The sequence below is a fragment of the Notolepis coatsorum genome, assembly GCF_963971535.1.
Source record: "Notolepis coatsorum genome assembly, chromosome: 12".
In the NCBI taxonomy this organism is placed as follows: Eukaryota; Metazoa; Chordata; class Actinopteri; order Aulopiformes; family Paralepididae; genus Notolepis; species Notolepis coatsorum.
Window position 1 is genome coordinate 70,271,250 of NC_140176.1, and position 20,320 is coordinate 70,291,569.

Here is a 20,320-nt window from a genome sequence, read left to right on the forward strand (position 1 = left end):
GGGTCCTCCATTTTCAATTCATCAAAACATTTAGAGACATACAAATATACAGTAATTTCATAAAAAAAAATTATATTACAAAACAAATATATATATAATATTACAAAAAAAAATGTTGCCACAAGTATCGGTATCGGCCGATTGTGTTAGTTGAACAATCGGTATCGGTGGCAAATTCTGTGCATCCCTACATCCAAGTATGGAGCTGCTCCATTGACGATGAATGGGAGACTGATTTTGTGGAACCACATGCTTGTATGACTTTTCATACCCAAACAATTTAGTTCCAAATAACTATTTATTTAAGTACAGTGTGTACAGTGTATTAGGTTGCACAATAGTTGAATGTTGAACATGAAAACAGACACGCACACACAGGACCGAGCAATCTTGGCAAGCACCGAGACAATGATGGGTCTGTTTCTATGCTGGACCGAAGCTTTCACTGCAAAAAACAAACGCATGGCCGCGCTGGTACATTGTTTAGGGAAAGCCCTGCCAGGGTTCGAAATTAAGGAGGGCTTGGGCCAAAATGCCCTCGATAATTGACCAAATGCCCTCGAAAATCAGTTAAGGGGGGGCAAGAAAAGCCCCCGACACTTTGCACAGATGTTTAGCCCTTAGTATGCACTAGGGATGGGCATTTTAAAGAAATCTAGATTGATTGATCGCATGCTATACTCGAGTGATCGTGTATTACTCGAAGAGGAAAAAAACGTAAAGAAATAATAATAATATTTGATTACAAAAATTAAAATGTTTTACTTATTTTTGTTCATTCACGTATATATGTTTAAGGAAACCAACAAACAGTTGTAATCTTACACATGTGAAAAAATATGTAATTTTTTTTTAATAAATGTATTTCATAAAACGTATTAATAATTTTGCAAAAAAAATATCAATTTTTCTCATAGCTACGATTAATCGATTAATTGATTAATCGATTACTCACGCCCATCCAATAAATAGTTTGTTAATAAACTGTTACTTGAACAATTTTCACTGTGCTCCTAAATTTCTTTGTGTGCTCCTAAATTTTTATTTATTTAAATTGTATTTAGGAGCACATGTGCTCCTTGGGAAAAAGGTTAGAATAGAGCCCTATATATGGAGACATTAACATTATGTTATCAAACATAGGGACGAAGACTGTAAAAAAAAAAGTGTTGACAATGTTTTATAATCTTTGTTAATTTTCATCATAAAAATTCGGTGCCCCGAAATACAAAAAAAGCCCCCGAAAATCAATTAAGGGGGGCAAAAAAAGCACTGGAAAATAAATGTTAATTTCTAACCCTGAGCCCTGCATATACTCACTTTCCCCTGGGTACTCTGTCATGGTTCCCGTAAAAAGTCTTAAATTGAATAATCTGAATATTGAGCCTTAAAAGATTTTGAAATGTCTTAAAATTGTATTGCATTAGGAGGTTACTTCTATGTTGCGATAACTTCTCTGTAACTGAGGGGTACAATTCCCTGACTGTATTGTTAAGTATGGTAATATTAAACCACTACCTCTTGTACTTTAACTTCTGGCCATCCAGTACATGATATAAATATGATGAACACTTTCCCACCTGATGAAACGAAGTCCACACAAATGTACAAATCGAATATTTAATATAGCAAAAGGTATATACAACGTTCACTTGTTTACACTTATGATTTGAAATGCACTTGTATGGCAAATGAGTATTCGTAGGTAAATCAACATTGAATGTCCAATCTCTGGTTACGCAGGGAGTAAGTATACAACCCGGATATTTAGGAAACTATAGCGATGGTACCTAAATGATTATAGCTGGATACACTAAGGGGGGGGGGGGGGTCCCGCTGGTTGTAAGACAGTAGGAGGGGGGGGTTAGAGAAGCCGCTGGCGGTATCCCATCTGGCCGACGATTTCTTGGGAGAATTCAAAGTCTTGAACACGGTGCCCACAGAACCTCGGTCCGCAGACGAATACAGCTGGACCCTCTGGTGGACGGTAGCTGCCGGTCCACAACGGAGAGACGTGAGGCGACCTCACTGGTGTAGAGCGCCGTCTCACCTGGAGTCCTCTCCGGGGGGTAGTTCCAACACTCCGCAGTGTTGGCCGTTATCCATGGAATAATCAAAGCACCCAAAGCATAATCCAAGCCGTGGAAGGCTCGCCGTCGTCCGGGTAGAGTAATCCAATGTACAGGTCCAGTCGCCCTGGCCCGGAGCTCCTCGGATGCAAGCACCACTAGTGGTCTGCCCAGCCTGGTTAAGACTCCAGATAACGTCAGGAACGATGGGGGTACTGATAACTTTATAACTCTAACCGAACGATGCACCATACATAAATAGACTATTATTAGCTTAATAGAAATACGTCCAACTCGACGGTATAGTGCCAAACTATGACAATTCAACTATCAATCCACACGATATCTCAATGCCTATTCTGAGGCCAAGTAGGCCTTACTGCACCACACGTGCGTCGTGGGTGAGGCTTCGCGTCTGTTACTCGGTTGGAGGGTAAAGAACTAATGGACTAAAAAAGAAAGTTCTACTTTACTTGCGCCATATATATATGCGCTGTGAACAAATAGTACCATTCGTATTTCGCCAGACGTATTCCTACGCGGAACCGGGGCTTGCCACGACATGTTGGGCGGCACGATTGAACTTGAACCTAGGGGTATGGCTGCTGGCGCCAGGTTCTCGTCCAATGGTAGAATGAAACTATTATGGGCTGTTTAGTAGACTAAAGGGATATTCAGTGCATATTGTACAAGGAATATACAGGGGATATCAAACGATATACAAATACTATTTAAATATATATATATAAATAAATATATATATTCGGTTTAATCTGATCCTTCACAACATTCTCTGTACTTCTCAAAGGTATTACATTCTATTCTAAGTGGTCTTAAAAAGTCTTGAATTTGAACTTGTTGAAACCTGCAGGAACCATGTCAGTGTCATCTTTACCATCTTTCCAAATTGTCCATGGAGCAGCAGCCTCAAGACTTCATACCTAATGACATCACAGATTTGAGTTTTTGCACTCTAGCTTTTGGAATTGGGAGAAAACGGTTCATGTCTTAGACCAGTGGTTACCAACTTTTTTGGCCATGCACCCCCTGTCACCTCCCGACCTAGCTGACGCACCCCCCAATGCCCAACATAAAAAAGACAACAGTCTATTCATGGGCACACTAAAGGCATCACGTTTAATCGAATAAGAACACATACCAAAGTATGACAAACAAAATAAAATACTTCACACGAAAGAACAAAATGAGAATTACCGTACATGCATAGACTCAGAAACAGATTGGCCAAAAAACAAACGGGTTGAATCCACGTCTGAGATGCATCCATAGGTGGGAAATATGTCCGTAGCTGCTCAGCGAGTTGGTTGAGGTGTTCTGTTATTAGGCTTTTTACAGGTTCACCCATGACAACTTTGTTTCCCTCCAAGAACGCATGAAGTGTAGGGAAACGCATGAGCATAATACGCTCCCACAATAATAGCACACTGGTCCCAGTCGTGCGCCTATGGCATTTTGGCAGGAAGTAAAGTGCATTTTGGATACATCATTTTTATTATTATTAAAACGTACGTTTTTAATTTAAAAGTTTAGTAAATTTCATGATTTACAGTGAAAATCCCCATTTGAAATAATGTAGTTATATTTATTACTAGTAAAATAAGACCATAGCACAGCCATTAGCCTTTTCATGTCACACACCCCCAAGAGGGCTCTCGCACACCAGTTTGTGAACCACTGTCTTAGATTATATAAATTACTTGTATGAATTCTTAAATTGGGACGTTGTTCCCCTTTTTGAAGAAGATTGATTATGAGGATGTATTATTAATGGTAGATGTCTGTTGTTGTTTTTTGTTGTTGTTTTCAGATGGGTTCAGGCCAAAGAGAAGTCTGGTGTTCGCCAGCTGGAGCGCTGGAGAGTACGGAAGTGTTGGCTCCACAGAGTGGCTGGAGGTAGGAACTACAGCTCTTATCAGGGAATACAGTTTGGGTTCATGACATATTTCTGTACTACATGACTTAATTAACACTGGTTATCCATAGTGTTCATAATGGTAATAATAGTGTTCTCTTCCTCCTGCAGGCTTACATGGCTACTCTAGATAGAAGGGCTTTCACATACATCAGCCTGGATGGAGCTGTCATGGGTGAGCACGTCAGTCAGTGAAGTCAATCGGTTGAATTTAATATGCGAGTGTCTGATGCTTAAAGCATACGTTTCCTCACCAGGTCGTGGGAGCTTCGTAGCCTCAGCCAGCCCCCTGCTGTACGACCTCATTGAGAACACTATGAAAGAGGTAACCACATGTCATTGCTTGTAAACCAGGACCTAGTCCCTCCCTGTTGATCTGGGCTGTGTGGATTCTAATCTGGTTCATCTTTTCAGGTGACTAGTCCAACTGGGTCGGGTTCTGTGTATAGTCTGTCTGGCGGTGCTAAATGGACAAAAAATGTGTGAGTACAGATTATTCTGGTGTTACCGTGAATAAATGACTGATCCCATGAGATTACTTAATTAAAAGTGGTAGTGAATCGGGTCATATTATGGGGGGGGGGGGATTAGCCTTTCTGACCATATATAGATGTCGTCTGTATTTTGAAATGGCTCAAATGTCCTTGCTAATTGTAGGGCATGTTGTTAAATTTGTTTTTTTGTTGATCTCCAGACTGAGGCCCATGTCGATGGAGGACCCTGCTTATCCCTTCCTGGCCTCGTCTGGAATACCCTCTGTCTCCTTCCATTTCATCTCTCCCAATGTGAGTCTTGATGCACAATATATGCAGAGCCATGTTGCCCCCCCCCCCCCATTTCATATACTGTCTCCTATTTCATTTGATGTTGTTGATTGGTTTTTGCAGTGTCCATGTACCTGCCATGCCAGTATTCGGTACACTACAACTGTGGATGTAAAACAGACAGATTTTTTCCCCATATACCCCATACCATCACCACCGCAGTTCCCACCTCCTGTTTTAGACTTACTGACTTCCTGTGTATGTGTGACTTAAGGTTGAGGCCTACCCCTACTATGGTACTCTTTTGGACAACATGAATCACCTGGATTACCAAACCAACCATAAGACTGGCGAGATAGCGGTGTTGGCGGCGCAGTTCGCCGGACAGATGGCTCTCCGACTGGTCCACGACCACGTGCTACCCCTGGATGTGACGCGCTACGTGCCCACCATCACTCTGGCTTTACGCAAGCTCCACATACGCATTGCACAGCTCACGCAGGTATTTTCAGTATTGTGGTCCTTTTGTAGCTCAATGTGTAGAGCATGGCACTAACTCTTACCAGGTTAGGGGTTCGATTCCCACTCCCGCCAATATTGAAAATTGTATGCAGTCATTCCGTTGTAAAGCACTTGTGTTGCTAGTACTAGAAAAGCTCCCTCTAATGCATCCATACATTTCATGGGGGGGGGGGGGGGCTGGTCCCCCACTAACCATTTGGACAGCTTCATTGAAACGACTGGCTACTATTTCTTGTTTCATGTAGAGACTGGTCTGAAGATCGCTATCGGCTTCCGATGTGACTTAATTCACGTATTGTTACTTCACCGATCCATAGCAGGGCTCCAGATTGGGCCAATTTAGTCACATTTTGCAAAAAAAAGTTTTGAGTGCTACTGAAAATCTCAACTAGCGATACCAATGCGGCACATATACCCCCAATTCTTTATCATGCCGTATTTTGCATCGTGTTCACTTCTCGTTTGGGAGGGAGAGATGCACGTGTGCTCTCGTTGGAATGCGGAGCGGCCGGTCAGCCAGCTCTGTTCTCTTTTCCAAATAAAATAAATGTCCGATCCTTCTGTGCCACAGACTGTTGTCCCAAAATGACGATGATCAGGACAATTGAGACTAATTTAGTAGGCGTTCTTGAGAAAAAGGCAAACTTCTCCGACTGGCCCGTGGCTCAGTTGGGTAGCGTCGAGCAGCAGAACCATTGGACTTCTTGTCAAACATTTTCAAAATAAAGGTACTCTAGTCTATTGTGAACAAAAGGGTATAAAAGTGCAAATGCAGAGAGTATAGAGGTTGTGCAAGACCTTTTTTTATACAGATTCTAGGCTAATCCAACCTCTACACTATAGTTTGTATTTATTTTGAAGCCTAAATTGCTTTGGAATACATTTAAATTAGGGATGCACGATAATTATCGGGCCGATATCAGCAATTATGACGTCATCCCGATAAACCCGATGACATTATTGATAGCTCCGATAATATATAATAAATTTAAAGATATCCGGTGTGGGTGGATTGGGATGAAGGGCGTTTGTTTTTACTGTAGGCTCCTCCTGTTTTGCCAGTACTGTGGTACGACTGATAGCGTGTGGTTTAGGAAGAGGGAGTTTTTCACAAATCCAGCGCTCCCTTTCTCATGCCTGGCTGTGACGTAGTCATGTAACATTCAGAAGCAGCACAGATGGTAAACAAAGATGGCTTAGTCTGACTTTTTCAAAGTTTCAGAGGAAAACAGTTCGCTTGCTATTTGTAACAAATGCAGAAGTTCCACGAGGAGGGAAAGGGGCAACAAGCTATAACACATCCAACCTAATAAGTCACCTGAAACATCACCACCGCTACGATGGTGTATTAAAATCAGACGACGCTAAGCTAATCCAAAGCCAGCTGCAAAGGAACCGGCACAGCTTGTACCTATTGACGAGGCGTTTGCAAAATTAAAGACGTTTGACAGAGATTATTTGTTTGGTTTATTTAATAATTTTTGAGGCGTGCGGTCCTATAAATGCCAAGTAATAGTTGCTTCATGGACCAAGACCACAACAGTCTCCTCTCCTATAGCGTCAAATGTTTTATCTGCTGACAAAGCACAATAGCTGTTTTTTTTTGTTAATGACATTGACGGATTGTGAATTTTGTGATTGACTCAAATTATATTTATTTGGAAAAATAAATATACCGTACTTTTCGGACTATAAGCCGCGGCTTTTTCCCCCATTTTTCGACCCTGCGGCTTATATGACGGTGCGGCTTATATGTGGACCAAACCCGAAAATATTGCTTTTTTTACTGCATTGAAATGTTATTTATCTGTTCCCTTATTTGCTAAACTTAATACAACTTGTAAATGAGTTAATTCTTGTTATTTGTCCGACAGTATTGTGACAATCCCCTCTGTGCACGAACCCTTACATATGGTAATTAAACATTAAAACACCTGCGGCTTATAGTCCAGTGCGGCTTATATATGTACACATCATTCAATTTAGCTGCTGCGGCTTATAGTCAGGTGCGGCTTATAGTGCGAAAAGTACGATAGTCACTTTATTTGAAGAGTCAAAACTGTTCTCTTTGTTTTGTTCATAGTAGTAACGCTCATGTCATGATAAATCTGGTTGGGTCAAAACTACAGGAATATACATTAAAAAAAAAACGAATTATAATACAATAAATATATATATTATTGGTTATCGGTATCGACCTTGAGGAGCAGAAAGTTATCGGGGTCAAAAAATCAATATCGTGCACCCCTAATTTAAATGTAATAAATTTGTTTCTATATTTTTACTTACCGGTAATTTTTTTTTTTTATAAATGCACTCTAGTATCTGTATCGGATTGGTATCCTATACCAAATTCGGGCATAGGAACTGTATATGTTAAGAATGGGTGTGGGATCTCATTGGTACAGACTTGTCTGACCTAAACAAGCACCCGAATCAGGGTTTCCGTTAGAAAAAATTGTTGCCGGTCTCAGGGTCCGGTAGATTTTTATCTACCGGTCAAATGAGAGAAATTCCGGTCAGAGTTTATTGAGCTTAAAAACAACAGGCTATATAAAGAATGACATCCTCAAGGCATGTAGATTTATAATATTTTAACTTAAAGCTAGGCTACTTTTGCGTATACAGTCATTATATTCCAAATAAAATAAGTCCAGAGACTCCGTGCTGCTGCCGACTTTAAATCAAATAGACCTGTGTCTGTGGGCAGTCGGCCCGACATTAATAAACAGCAGTCTGTTATAATCACATTTATGAGCTAACGAATTCCGTTATATTGGACATTTGTATTAATTATATCAAGCGAAGAACTGAGAAATTTGGCAGAGAGACGGCAACATTATCGTGGGTTTGCGTGATGTATATCTCCACCTAGTCCCAACGACTTGGTGCTGGTCATAATGTCCGGTGAAAACAACTCCCTCCAAGCACAACTTGACCACCCGAACCGTACCAAAACAGGCCAAAATTAAATAGCCCATGCGACGAACGATTCATTACATTCGTTTCATCGTTGCTCCACCAAGCAGCCGGTCCAACAATATCAGCGCGAGCGCCGCAGTTAGTTTGCAAGAAGCATCCAGCTGCAGACCCGCAGAGCAGCTTTCCAGGTCTGGGGACCGCACTGTGCCAGCAAAGCTGGTGGGTTCTGTGGGTCTGCAGCTGCATGCCTTCCGCAAATCCAGCAGCAAGCTCTCGCTGAGCGAAGCAACGACAACAAACGCAATGATTGTTTCGTTCATCGCATAGGCCACCCAACTCCAGCCCATCCAAATACAATTCAAATAATCAAACTGTGCCCAGAGGGAACTATTTTCACCGGACACTATGACCGGAGAGATTAAATTTGTCGGACTTCAACAGATTTTGCCAGTCAAATACCGGTAATTACCGGCTAACGGAAACGCTGACCCGAATACTGTTCTCATCAATACGTTGCTAGTCATATATATATTTTCTTTTTCAGGATTACACCAACTGGCTATATTTTTCTCCTCCGTTAACGTTTTGTCCTGGACTTGTTTTCCTCTCCTCCCCTGCAGTCTGATCAGCTGAAGGGTGTGGACCCCCAGTGGCTCTCCAGCGCGCTAGGCTCCTTCAGACGAGCTACTGCTGGAATCGGCAGAGCCCGTTACAACTCTGACGTCGGCGACATGGAGGCCTGCCGCATCCTCAATGACAGGATCATGGCGGTAAGATGCATGTACACACACATATATATATTAGGGGTGGAACGGTTCACAAAATTGACTGTTCGGGGGGGCGGGCAGGTAGCGTAGCGGAGATTGTGCTCGTCACCAATGCAAGAGGCTGCGGTCTCGACTCCCGGAGAGTTAGCATTGCCTTGGCTTGGGCTGATCGCTATACTAACTCGTTTGGCTGAGTTAGGGGGAGGGAAGCCGTGGGTGGGTCCTGGGCATTGTGGACAGCGACCCCTACAGTTCGGTCGGGGCGCCTGCACAGCGAGGGTAGGATCTGGAGAAAGGTAGTGTGACCTTCCACACGTTACACTCTCCCGGTGAGAATCTGCGCTGCCAGGCTGGCTGCCGGCTGGCTGCACATGTGTCGGAGGAAAGCATGTGACAATCTCCGGCCTCCCGGACCAACAGTAGGTGGGGTGTGCGCAACAACCAGGAAGGGGCTTGGGAATTGGCATAACGACTAACAGTGGGATGGGAGAAAAATCGGAAAAAAGGAGGGGGGAAAAGATAATATAAAAACTGTAACTGTTTTTGGTTCGTTTCGATATACTTTATTTTTTTTATTTTTTGGTAACACTCTAAAAATGTAAACGTGCTTCTCATTTATTTAAAAAAGGTTTACAGCGGTGTGCCTTAAATAATGTTTGGCAGACCGAACTGACTGAAAAATATAGGCTACATTTGTCAAAGTATTAACTTAGTGCAAACAATAATTAAACCTTTCTATTTTTGTGGCCATATTATAGACAAAGGCCATCAACGCAAAGTATATACTCAACCAGCACTAGACTTTCCTTTCTTTAGAATAAACACAAAAAAACAATGTCAACAATGTTTAAATTCCCTGATTGTCAGTTCTTAATGGAAAGATTAGATGTCTGCTTTAAATTAAGTGCAGTATTTGAAATACAATGAAAGGAATATGGCTGGATTTCTTATCGAAAGGAAACGTGTCACTGTTATTTAAAATAAATAAACAACAAATTAGAAGGCCATCACTATAAAATGCAGCAATACATCAAACTAACACAGACACTGTACTGTTTCAAAAACAACACTGCTCTGTTCATTCTATTTTTAAAATACGTACATTGTCCGTCTACATTTTTTTACCGGTAGACTAACATTACCGGTATTTAAATATTGAGTGCAACTGTGGTGGATTAACGTAATTCGGTGAGTTGGAACTATCTATGGGTTGGCGGGTCCGCAGGGACAGTTTAGCGTGTGGGACCTTCTCGACTAACGTTACTGGAGTTGAATCGAATTGATAACATGCAGTGGAAAAGCGGCAATAGTCCCGGTTGGAGTTAGTAAACACAGTTGTATGTTAGCCTTCTTGGATGTTGAATAAACGCCTATCATTGTCCTTCAACGCCCCGCCTCTCAGACTCCCATTTTCTCCTCTGCTAGCTAGTAGCTACGGTAACATTTCAGGTTGGCTGTATTAGAGCTGGCACTTTTACCATAGTTAAAGTGCATTGTGTTGTTGTACAAACCGTGCTAACGTTATGATGTGTGTAGGCCTATGTACGGTAATGTTAATGGCTATGTCGTAATGAAGATTGATTTATACTATATTGCGCTTGCCATTTCCACAAACTGACTAGCACCTGCTGCCAGCTGAGGAGCGGGCGCGTCACCTCTCCCGGCTCCCTGCCAAATGAAGATTTATTTTTTGCTCATCCCGTGAACCGTACAATACACACACGCCCCGAACCGGGGAGGTCGTGCCGAACGGTGTACGGTTCGAATACATACCGTTCCACCCCGTACTTTTCGGACTATAAGCCGCGGCTTTCCCCCCCATTTTTCGACCCTGCGGCTTATATAACGGTGCGGCTTATGTGACTCGACGTGACCAAACCCGCAAATGTAAAAATCTAAATATAGCTTTTTTTGACTGCATTGAAATGTTATTTATCTGTTCCCTTATTTGCTAAACTTAATACAACAACTTGTAAATGAGTTACTTCTTGTTATTTGTCCGACAGTATTGTGTCCCAATGCTAATTACATATGGTAATTAAACATTAAAACACCTGCGGCTTATAGTCCAGTGCGGCTTATATATGTACACATCATTCAATTTAGCTGCTGCGGCTTATATTCATGTGCGGCTTATAGTGCGAAAAGTACGGTATATGCAGACCATCAAACAAATGAATACTAAGACGATGATAAAAAATGGATCTTTAGTAACGGTGGTAGCACTTTGACTTTGGGAAACATTTTATATTGATGGTTGGATGTGGATTCCAAACGTTCTCTTCTCTCGGCCCTCCTAGGTGGAACACTCACTCCTCTCTCCGTACGTGTCCCCTGTCGAGACTCCGTTCCGCCACATGCTGCTGGGCCGTGGCCCCCACACCCTGGCGGCCATCTCTAACACCACGGACATGGAGCAGTTCCGTGTCCAGATGGCCCTGGCTACTTGGATCCTGAAGGGCAGCGCCAACGCCATGGTTCAAAGCCTCAGTGGCATCGACAGCAACATTTAAACGGAAGGAGTGAGAGAGAGAGAGAGAGTGTATGTGGGGTGTGCATGTGAGAGTTCCTATCAGAGAGGAGCTGTAATAGCGGCACGTAAGCACAAGCTCTCAATCAGAGGTCTAGGTTCCAACCCTTTTATATAGAAAGCAAGTACGGTCTAAGTTCCATGTCTCAGCCTCTCCCTGAAACGCCTAATTTGAACGACCTAGGACGAGACTGAGAAGATGTTGTACAACTTAGACTTAGACAGTCTTTCTCCTCCTTGCTCTAAACCCCCAAAGCCTTGGCTGTTACCTCAGACACCTTTAGCACTGACAACCTTATTTATACTTTAATTTATTTATCAGTGGCAGAGTCCATTATAAATGTTGTTCGTTTATTGTATTGTTTTTTTTAATATATGAAGTTATCGGAAGCAGAGTCTTCCATAATTACGACGGTTATACCGTCTGATCTCCCAGCAGCATCTGCTACAGAAATTACTCCTCAAACTGTCGCAGACAAAATGGAGTTTTTACTCTTTGAATTCTGAGGTTTCCAAGGGTCTAGTCTTCGTCTCTCCCTCTACCTGAGGTAACCTTCTTTGCATGCGCTTGGAAGACCCAACATTCACTTAAAATATCCTGAAGGCTGTTTTCCACTATAATTTATAAATCTGCACCAATTTGATCTGTATTAAAAAAAATCTTAGAGAAAAGGAAATCTGAGACAGTTTGAGCCTACTGGTATGCGCCTGCAACTGACTCCGACCAAAACTCAGTTTTATACCGATCTGTGGGATCCAGATATAAATGATAACATAGTGAATGTTGGTCATCCAAGAATATGAAATGAAGGCACATGGTCTCCTACCTGCTGTAACCAGCCCTGTGAGGTCTGTATATAAAAAGGTAATGTAAAAAGTTTTCCCTGGATCACAGATGTAGTGACACTGTCAAAAGATAGATTAGGAGAGCGAGCACTGATCCAATGTCTGAATCTGGTAACATTTCTGGTAACATTTCTGGAAAGCCAAGAGATTACTTTGGAGACTGAAACAGCGTGGCTAGAATAATATTGCATTTGACAGAATTTTGAAATTGACAACAAAAAAGAAGAAAAAAGAATTCGTACAAATACAATGTTATGATCTTTTACCAAAATGTACAATTGAGCTGATTAGGTTGCATATTAAGTTGCAAGAAAGCCATTTCTGTTGCACAGTTTCATTCTGGAGCAGCTTATATTTCTGATAAAATGATTATCGGGAGCAGTGCCTTCCATAATTAAACCCATTATCGGGAGCAGTGCCTTCCATAATGACATGTTTTGATGGTAGTTTTTGCCTACCAGTGTATGGGAGTGTGTATGCGTTGTGCGTATCGGGAGCAGTGTCTCTCATATTTCACTGAAGGGTGGAACAACTTATCGGGATCCGTGTTTCCCAGAGTGTTATACTTAAAGGAATACTTCACCCAAAAATTATAATTTGTATATCAATTTCTCACTCCGTGATGCCTTGAATTCATGATTCTTTTTATCCTCTTAACGTTCTTCGGGGCGGTGGACGTCTCGGCACATTTGCCCTTTGACAGCGTTGCACTGTTTTAGTGACTGAACCAATACATCGGTTGAAAGCTAAGATGTCTAAGATTGACACCCTACTTGACCTATTACGTGCTTCCAATTTCGGGTTATAAGACCAAACGGCCAACAAGCGTCTGTTTAGAAAAAGTTGCCACCTCTGGTTTCGCCTCGACGGTAAAAATTATTGACCCGTTTTTGTAGCCAATGAAATTCTGGAAACTACGATACCTGACTTGAGGGATGTTTCCCAGGATATATGGTTTTTTTCTCTGCATAAAGTTCCAAATTAATTCGACATCTGCTGCGCACATTACTTCATTGGGTGCCAATGGCCATTTTGGACAAACCTACCTGTACATGCCGTTAGAAAAACCTGTATAAAACATTAATTTTGTTAACTTTGGACCTGTACTAGATGAGACTTCAGGCTATGGCCCCATTCTGTTTTGTAGGAGGCACCCATTGTGTAAGGGGCATCGGATTGCTAAATAATTCAGACGTAAATGTAACCCCTTAACAAGTACCCCAAAAAGTGGCCATTTTCGTTCTTGTATTTGAAGACTGCATACTTTTTTTTGAAAAACTTAGCTTTATACTTATAGCACATGCATGAGCCTGGTCTCTTTTGAAAAGTAACATTCTGAAGTTACTAAAGCAAAAAAGAAATATTTTAGTGCTAATGAAATAGATTAACAGAGGTTTGAACTTAAAGTAGTGTGTACTCACATTTCTCTTTAGTGATTGCCAGATTCCCGTTTTTAACCTCTTAACTGGTGCCCCCAAAAGTGGCAATTTTTTTACTTTGAACTTGTGGACTGCATACTTTTGCAAACCAACATACTATACTTTATACTTACAGCACATGCATGAGCCTGGTCTCTTTTGAAAGATAACATTCTGAAGTTTCTGATACAATAAATGTCCAAAGGTAATAAAAATCTGTTCAGAAATTAGTGATTAGGAGCAATTTTGGTAAAATTTTAGTACATTTATTTTTTTACTTCCCGTTTTAGCTCGTGACTTTTCACCTAGATCCCTGATTTGCCACACATTGGTTACAACCCTGTCCAATAATTTTCAAGATCGTCGCCAAATGATTGATTGAGTTAGAGCCTCGGGAGTCAGGAGTGTTATTAGACAAAATATAAAGTCTGCTAAAGACTTTGGCACACGCCTCACATATCAGCATGTAACTCGAGAACCGCTGAACGGATTTTGTCGCCTGAAACGGCAATCGACAGGCAACAAATAGGGCTTTATATATTGTATTGAAACATATGCACACCCGAGCCGCTAGAGGTTGCCAAAGTGGCACATCGTGCCGGTGGGCAAATCGTCCGGCCTGTATTATGCATGTTAAGAGGTTAAGTTCCAGCATAGAGGTATGAGCTGGAGGTTCCATAGTCTGAAGTCTTATCGTACAGGTCCAAATTTGGAAAAAGAATATTAAAAAATGAGCGCTTGAGAAAGGTTTTAGTAAACCTTAAAAATAACTTCTTTTAGTGTTCAAACCTCTAACTCTATTACAGTAGCACTCAAAGTGATTCTTCCTGTTGTGGAAGACGATTCAGAATGTTTCCTTTTCAAAAGAGGCCAGACTCATGCATGTGCTGTAAATGTTTCAAGAATAGCTTTCAATTTACTTTGGGTATGCAATCGATAGGCGTTTCATGTAAAACTTGCAGGACTGTTGAGCGGTTATTCTACGTTCACTGTGGAGGTGTGGGAGAAAAAAAAAAATCGACCATGAATTTAAGTCATCACAGGGTGAGTAAATGATACACAAATGATAATTTTGGGGTGAAGTACTCAATGAAGTTTTTTTTTTTCATTGGTTTACTACTGATTATGTGTGGTGACGGCACTCCTCTGGGCTGTGTGTTTGAGTTTTGTCTATGCTCTTGCTGCTTTTCTGTTTTTCATTGTGTACGAAACTCCAGAAAACGATAATCTATTCTATTGTCGTTTTCCTCAACTTAAGACTCAACAAACCACAGCAGGATTCGCATAGAGAAGTAGAAATACAGTACTTTCATTCTGACAACAAAACATGTTATGGGTTCTCTCAACCATGCTAGTTAAAGGATAATGTATTTACATTTCTTTACTTGGACCCTGTTTTTCATTTGGAGTCTTAACTGACTAATGGGGACCAATTATTTAATTGATCTCTAATATTAAGTGAGCTAGTTCAGTAGGCTGCCCCAAACCGTAATGTTTTGGGGCAATTGCGTGCCTTAAAATACATCTCCTAACAGTGCTTGTTTTTAGCACTGGCAGGCTCAGAATGTAATTGGTGTCTATTTACATTAGTCCAGTTTGTGGCAGCCTACTGAATTACATTATACAGCCCAGTTTGCAGCAGCCTACAGATGATATTGGTCCCTATTAGTCAGTTAGACTCTAAATGAAAAATAGGGTCCAGGTTAAATTATTCTTTTTAGGTACAACCCTCTGTATTCCTTTTGTGTTGGTGGTTAGCCTGGGTACCGCACGTACTGTTGTACTTTTGGATTCTATCATTTCTGTAATTCTACCATTGGTTACGCTGCTGGGTACCACACATACTGCTATACTTGTGGTTTCTATCATTACTGTACTACCATTGGTTACTCTTGTGTTTCTCAAACTGTTTGGTCTCTGCAACCGGTATCTTTCCATCTGAATTTGGGACATGTACACTATACACACAAAATTGGAGAATGTTCATTTCAAATCTAAACTGTCCTACATGCATATTGAGCCCTGATGCTCTTTATGGTCTTTCTTAAAGCATTGGTTGAAACGTCACGGTGGTGTTAAGGGTTATTGGTTGGTGGTTTGCGCTGCTTAGTTCCCCCAAAAGGTAAGGGACACCCCTAGTTCCATTTCTACAGTAGACCTGGAGGCACCATCCTATAGATTGGTACCTGTACCAGGACCCAAGTTTGAGAAACGCTAATATTGCACTTATTCCAATGCTTCAGCCACATTATTCATGGCATGTTTCAGTACTTGTACATTGTTAAACAGTTCCATTAAAATTCCATGTTTCTGTTCAACTCGTCATTCAACCCGCCTACACAATATTCATATTTCAACATGAATTTGAAACAGATTTTCAAATATTTCTCATTCTGCATTGTAAAGTCATGTCAACTATGAGATCACTATACAGTTTTAAACAATTCTGCTTCTGTATTTAGTTTTTTCCTCATCTGTCTTTCAGTAATTTATTTCATAAAATATTTTCTTGTTTATAAGAAATACTTTGTTTAGTGTCTCGGTTGTATTACTAGTGGAAACTCAAACCTTTCCAGTTTGGCTCACTTAGTTTTTAAGACTATTTCCAATTATGTTGGTACACTGTTCTGTTTCCATGTTCTGCAGAACTATAATAAATCCTTTGGCTTAGTACACTTTTCTCTGTGATTTCTTAACACATTCCCTGCCACGCACTTTGAGCTTCTTATACCATTCTCTGCCAGCACTAAGTCTATGGAGATGTTCACCTTCTTTGCAGGGCTATAACTTTTTTAATTGTATTGCTAAATTGACATTACTATGGCCCATTCAACATCGATTATCTATCGTTCAGGATGTAGGAACGTTTTACTTTTTCATTCATACGAAAATACAGTCTAGAATATAAATGTTTTTATCATTTTCTGCAGTAATTCCTGGAACGTGAGATATATGCATAAACTCATATATAGATTATCAAATGCCGTTTGTTGCCGATCCACGCTATATAAAAAATTTCAACTGTACATGATCCTAAACGTTATGACTGATCATGCGCGGATGAACGGAGGGGTGGGGGGGGTCGTTTATAATTCCGTGATCGTTGTTAAATGCTTTATGTAGTATGGGTGATATATTGATCAAAGCAGTTTGCATGGATAATAATAAACAAACGGGCTGAAGGTAACGTCAGCGTCCTCTTACTGTTGGGCGATGAGACTGGAGCAAAAAGATCCCACTTATTTGACTGCGATCGAGTCGATCCATTTCCCGTTTGTATAATAATACACGCCCAAATCATGTCGATTATTGAGTTATGGCAGCGATCCATATCCACGGTGTGTGGCTAGAGTCCCGCAACAATATGCGAGTGCCGGACGCATTTCGGAGACTCACTGAGGTCGACTCGGCCATTTCCAGTTTGGCAACTCGCCGATCATCCACCAGGGGGCAGTATTGAAGCGTTGCAGAGTTGTGCCGAGTCCCACTGCATCAGACCAGGCTCCGTGAGGGAAATATGAATAACATGGCGAAAAATTTAAATATGATCTCAATAACGTCGTACGCCGTGGAATGGCAGAATTAGCATGAACTTGAAACACGTCGTACAATGGTATTGGCGCAGGATGTGTTAAGGTGGGTGTTAACACATTCAGGGCCAACCACGTGTGTATATATATATATATATACACGTTTCGGATCCAGCGCTTGAAGGCCAACCACGTATATATACATGGTAAGGTTGTTTTGGCTTTTATTCCATTGTAATATCCTACTCAATGTCACCGAGCGGATTTACCCTACTCTTGGAATTCGGAAAAGTGCATTACCGGCCAGATCCTCGTAGGGGCGCTGTCTCGATAATGCAGTGTTCCATGTTACAGACCGGTGTTTTTTTTTTAAATTTATTATCATGAATGGACTTTTTTGTTAGCCTAAAGCTATGCGTGTAGCCCATCGCCTGGAATCGTTTTTGGGACGCTGAATTCAGTATGCAGTAAAGGAATATAGCATCAGCCAATGGACATATGGATCTACCAGATGGCGATCGATAACTGGGAAATCCTTTTTGCAGTCCAACCGGCCACAAGTAAGAGCGATTTGATGTCAATTTCAGCCTGGTCGGGCCTTGCTTTGATAGCCATCCACCCGGTCCAGCGAATGAGGCTATGGAGGCTAATGCCGTTATTGGTAATCAATAATCTGAAACGACGTCCCCCCCCCCCTTTCATGCATTCATGGTGGACCATGATACAGACGATATGCATTTTGAGTTTTAGCTCTAGCTTGTCTATAGCCGAAACGTTCAATTTAATGTTATTAGCTTAGCGCCTTGTAACTCCTTCCAGGAAATAACATTCTGCTATAACGTTCATATTCACGATGCTATAAAATGGGAACTTATTGATGAGAATTATTTCTTTAAGGCATATTGAAGGGACGGTTTATAGTGTCGATTGACAATGGACAGATAGCAATAATATAAAGTATAGAAAACTGTATCGAAAACAGCCTCACGCACAATGAAAGGTTGTTATGATAAGCTGGCCTTATAGAGTGGGGTTAGACCGTTAGACGGATCCCAATGGCCCCGAATGTGTTAAGGGGCGCTGTTGGCTCTTAAGTCGTTTTTGGCACCCAAAGTGTTAACACTTTCAGTGCCAGCCATTAGACGCAGGCGTCTGTAGCGACGCCACCACTAGATAGGGATCAGTGGAGTGGATCAGTGGAGTGCGTCACCTTGTTTGTAGAGGTATAACTACATTCTATATTATAGCTATGGGGCCCATTTGACATCACCTATTGTTCAATATGTGAAAAAGAATAAATTTTTCCATCAATACGTTCCCGTGTTATACCGTGGTGAATATAAGTAGGGTAATTCATGAAATGCTGAGTTATAGCCCTACACGTCAATTCCACTATAGACGTTGCCATTTCTTGCCTGTATCCCGAAATCAAATCTATATCATAGGTATTATGTTCCATCATGAATGCATGAAATGGGGGGGGGGGTTGTTTCTGATTATTTGATTGTCACTAACTGCATTCGTATTGAACACTAAAAACGGTTCTTAGCACGATCGGTATGAAAGCATTGCAGGATCAAGCAAAAATGTACATCAGATCGTTCTTACCTGTGATCGAGAGTATTCCAAAAATAATATTCCAATTGTTTGATCGCCATCTGGTACATCCAATGTCGATTTCGATATAAAAAAAAGGAAAAATGACACAGAAACTACTTAAATGTATAGACTAGGGGTGGGCGTTGGACAGAAATATTACACTATAATATATATACAGTATATCGGATACAAGTCCTGATAGTCTTGAATATACAGTAATATTTGTGGAAGTGCTATTTCAAGCATACACAGGTTTATATCTAGGCTGTTGTGAAGGGCCAGATTAAACCGAATATATATATTTATTTATATATATATATTTAATTGTATTTGTATATTCCCTGATATCCCTTGTATATTCCTTGTACAATATGCATTGAATATCCATTCTAGCCTACTGAACATCCCATAATAGTCTCCATTCTACTATTGGTCGAGACCTTGGTGCCAGGCTGCCATACCCCTCAGACCCAGTTCAAACGTACCGCTCGACATGTACGAACAAGTCCTAGTTCCGCGTAGGAATTTGGCTACCGCACCACTAATGGGACTATTTGTTCATAGTGCGTATATATACTGCGCTACTAAAGTAGGACTTTCTTTTCAGTCCAGTTTCTTACCCTCCAATAGAGTCACAGACGTAAAGCCTCCCCGCGATGCCACGTGTGGGAGTAAGGCCAAGTTCGCCTACCATCGGTATTGAGACATCGTGTATATTAATATTTGAATAGTCATATTTGGCACTATATCGTCGAGTTGGACGTAGTCTATTAAGCTAATAATAGTCTGTTAATATATAGTGCTTCGTGCGGTGAGAATACTACCGTAGTCAGTACCCCATCGTTTCGGGCAGAGAACTGGCTGCTTACCCAGGGTGGTTGACCCTATGTGAAGCTGCACCCGAGGAGCCCCAGAGCCGACGAGCGAGTGGACCTGTATACCGGATTATTCTACCGACGACAGCCCGCCTTCCCAGGCACGGATTATGCTTTGGATACTTTGATTATTCTATGGATAAAGACCCCCGACACTACCGTGTGTTGGAACCCCCCCCCCTGGAGAGGTCGCAAGGTGAGGAGACGCTCTGCAAGACGAGGTCTCTCCACATCTCTCCCCCGTGGACCGGAGAGAGCCGGCCCACAAAGAGTCCACCTGCTTTCATCTGTGGTCCAAGGATCGCCGGCGCATTGAACGGCACTACAGTGTGTTCTCCTGGGATACCCTTGGCCGGACGAGGCAGCTGGATTCTACCCCCCCCCCCTCCTACTCCTGTCGGCTTACAAGCGACCGGATTAACCCCCTCTAGTGTATCCAGCCTATAATCATTAAAGTATCATTGCTGTTATTCCTTAACTATTCCAGGTCGTATATTTACCACCTGCGCCTTCAGAGATTGGACATTATCTATTGATATACCGAC

The 20,320-nt window shown here is 41.5% G+C and overlaps 1 protein-coding gene across 1 annotated transcript in view; it reads left to right on the forward strand.

Annotated features, from left to right (window-relative positions):
• The window catches only part of tfr1b (transferrin receptor 1b), a 41,428-nt gene extending 25,339 nt beyond the window's left edge, over window positions 1–16,089 (forward strand). The window contains exons 12-19 of the mRNA XM_084326416.1: window positions 3,898–3,983; window positions 4,114–4,177; window positions 4,260–4,327; window positions 4,417–4,484; window positions 4,697–4,787; window positions 5,041–5,268; window positions 8,831–8,980; window positions 11,278–16,089. Of these exons, the coding sequence (XP_084182542.1) occupies window positions 3,898–3,983; window positions 4,114–4,177; window positions 4,260–4,327; window positions 4,417–4,484; window positions 4,697–4,787; window positions 5,041–5,268; window positions 8,831–8,980; window positions 11,278–11,490 (968 nt within the window). The 3' untranslated portion in view covers window positions 11,491–16,089. The remainder of the gene's footprint in view (window positions 1–3,897; window positions 3,984–4,113; window positions 4,178–4,259; window positions 4,328–4,416; window positions 4,485–4,696; window positions 4,788–5,040; window positions 5,269–8,830; window positions 8,981–11,277) is intronic.
• The last annotated feature ends 4,231 nt before the right edge of the window (window positions 16,090–20,320 follow it).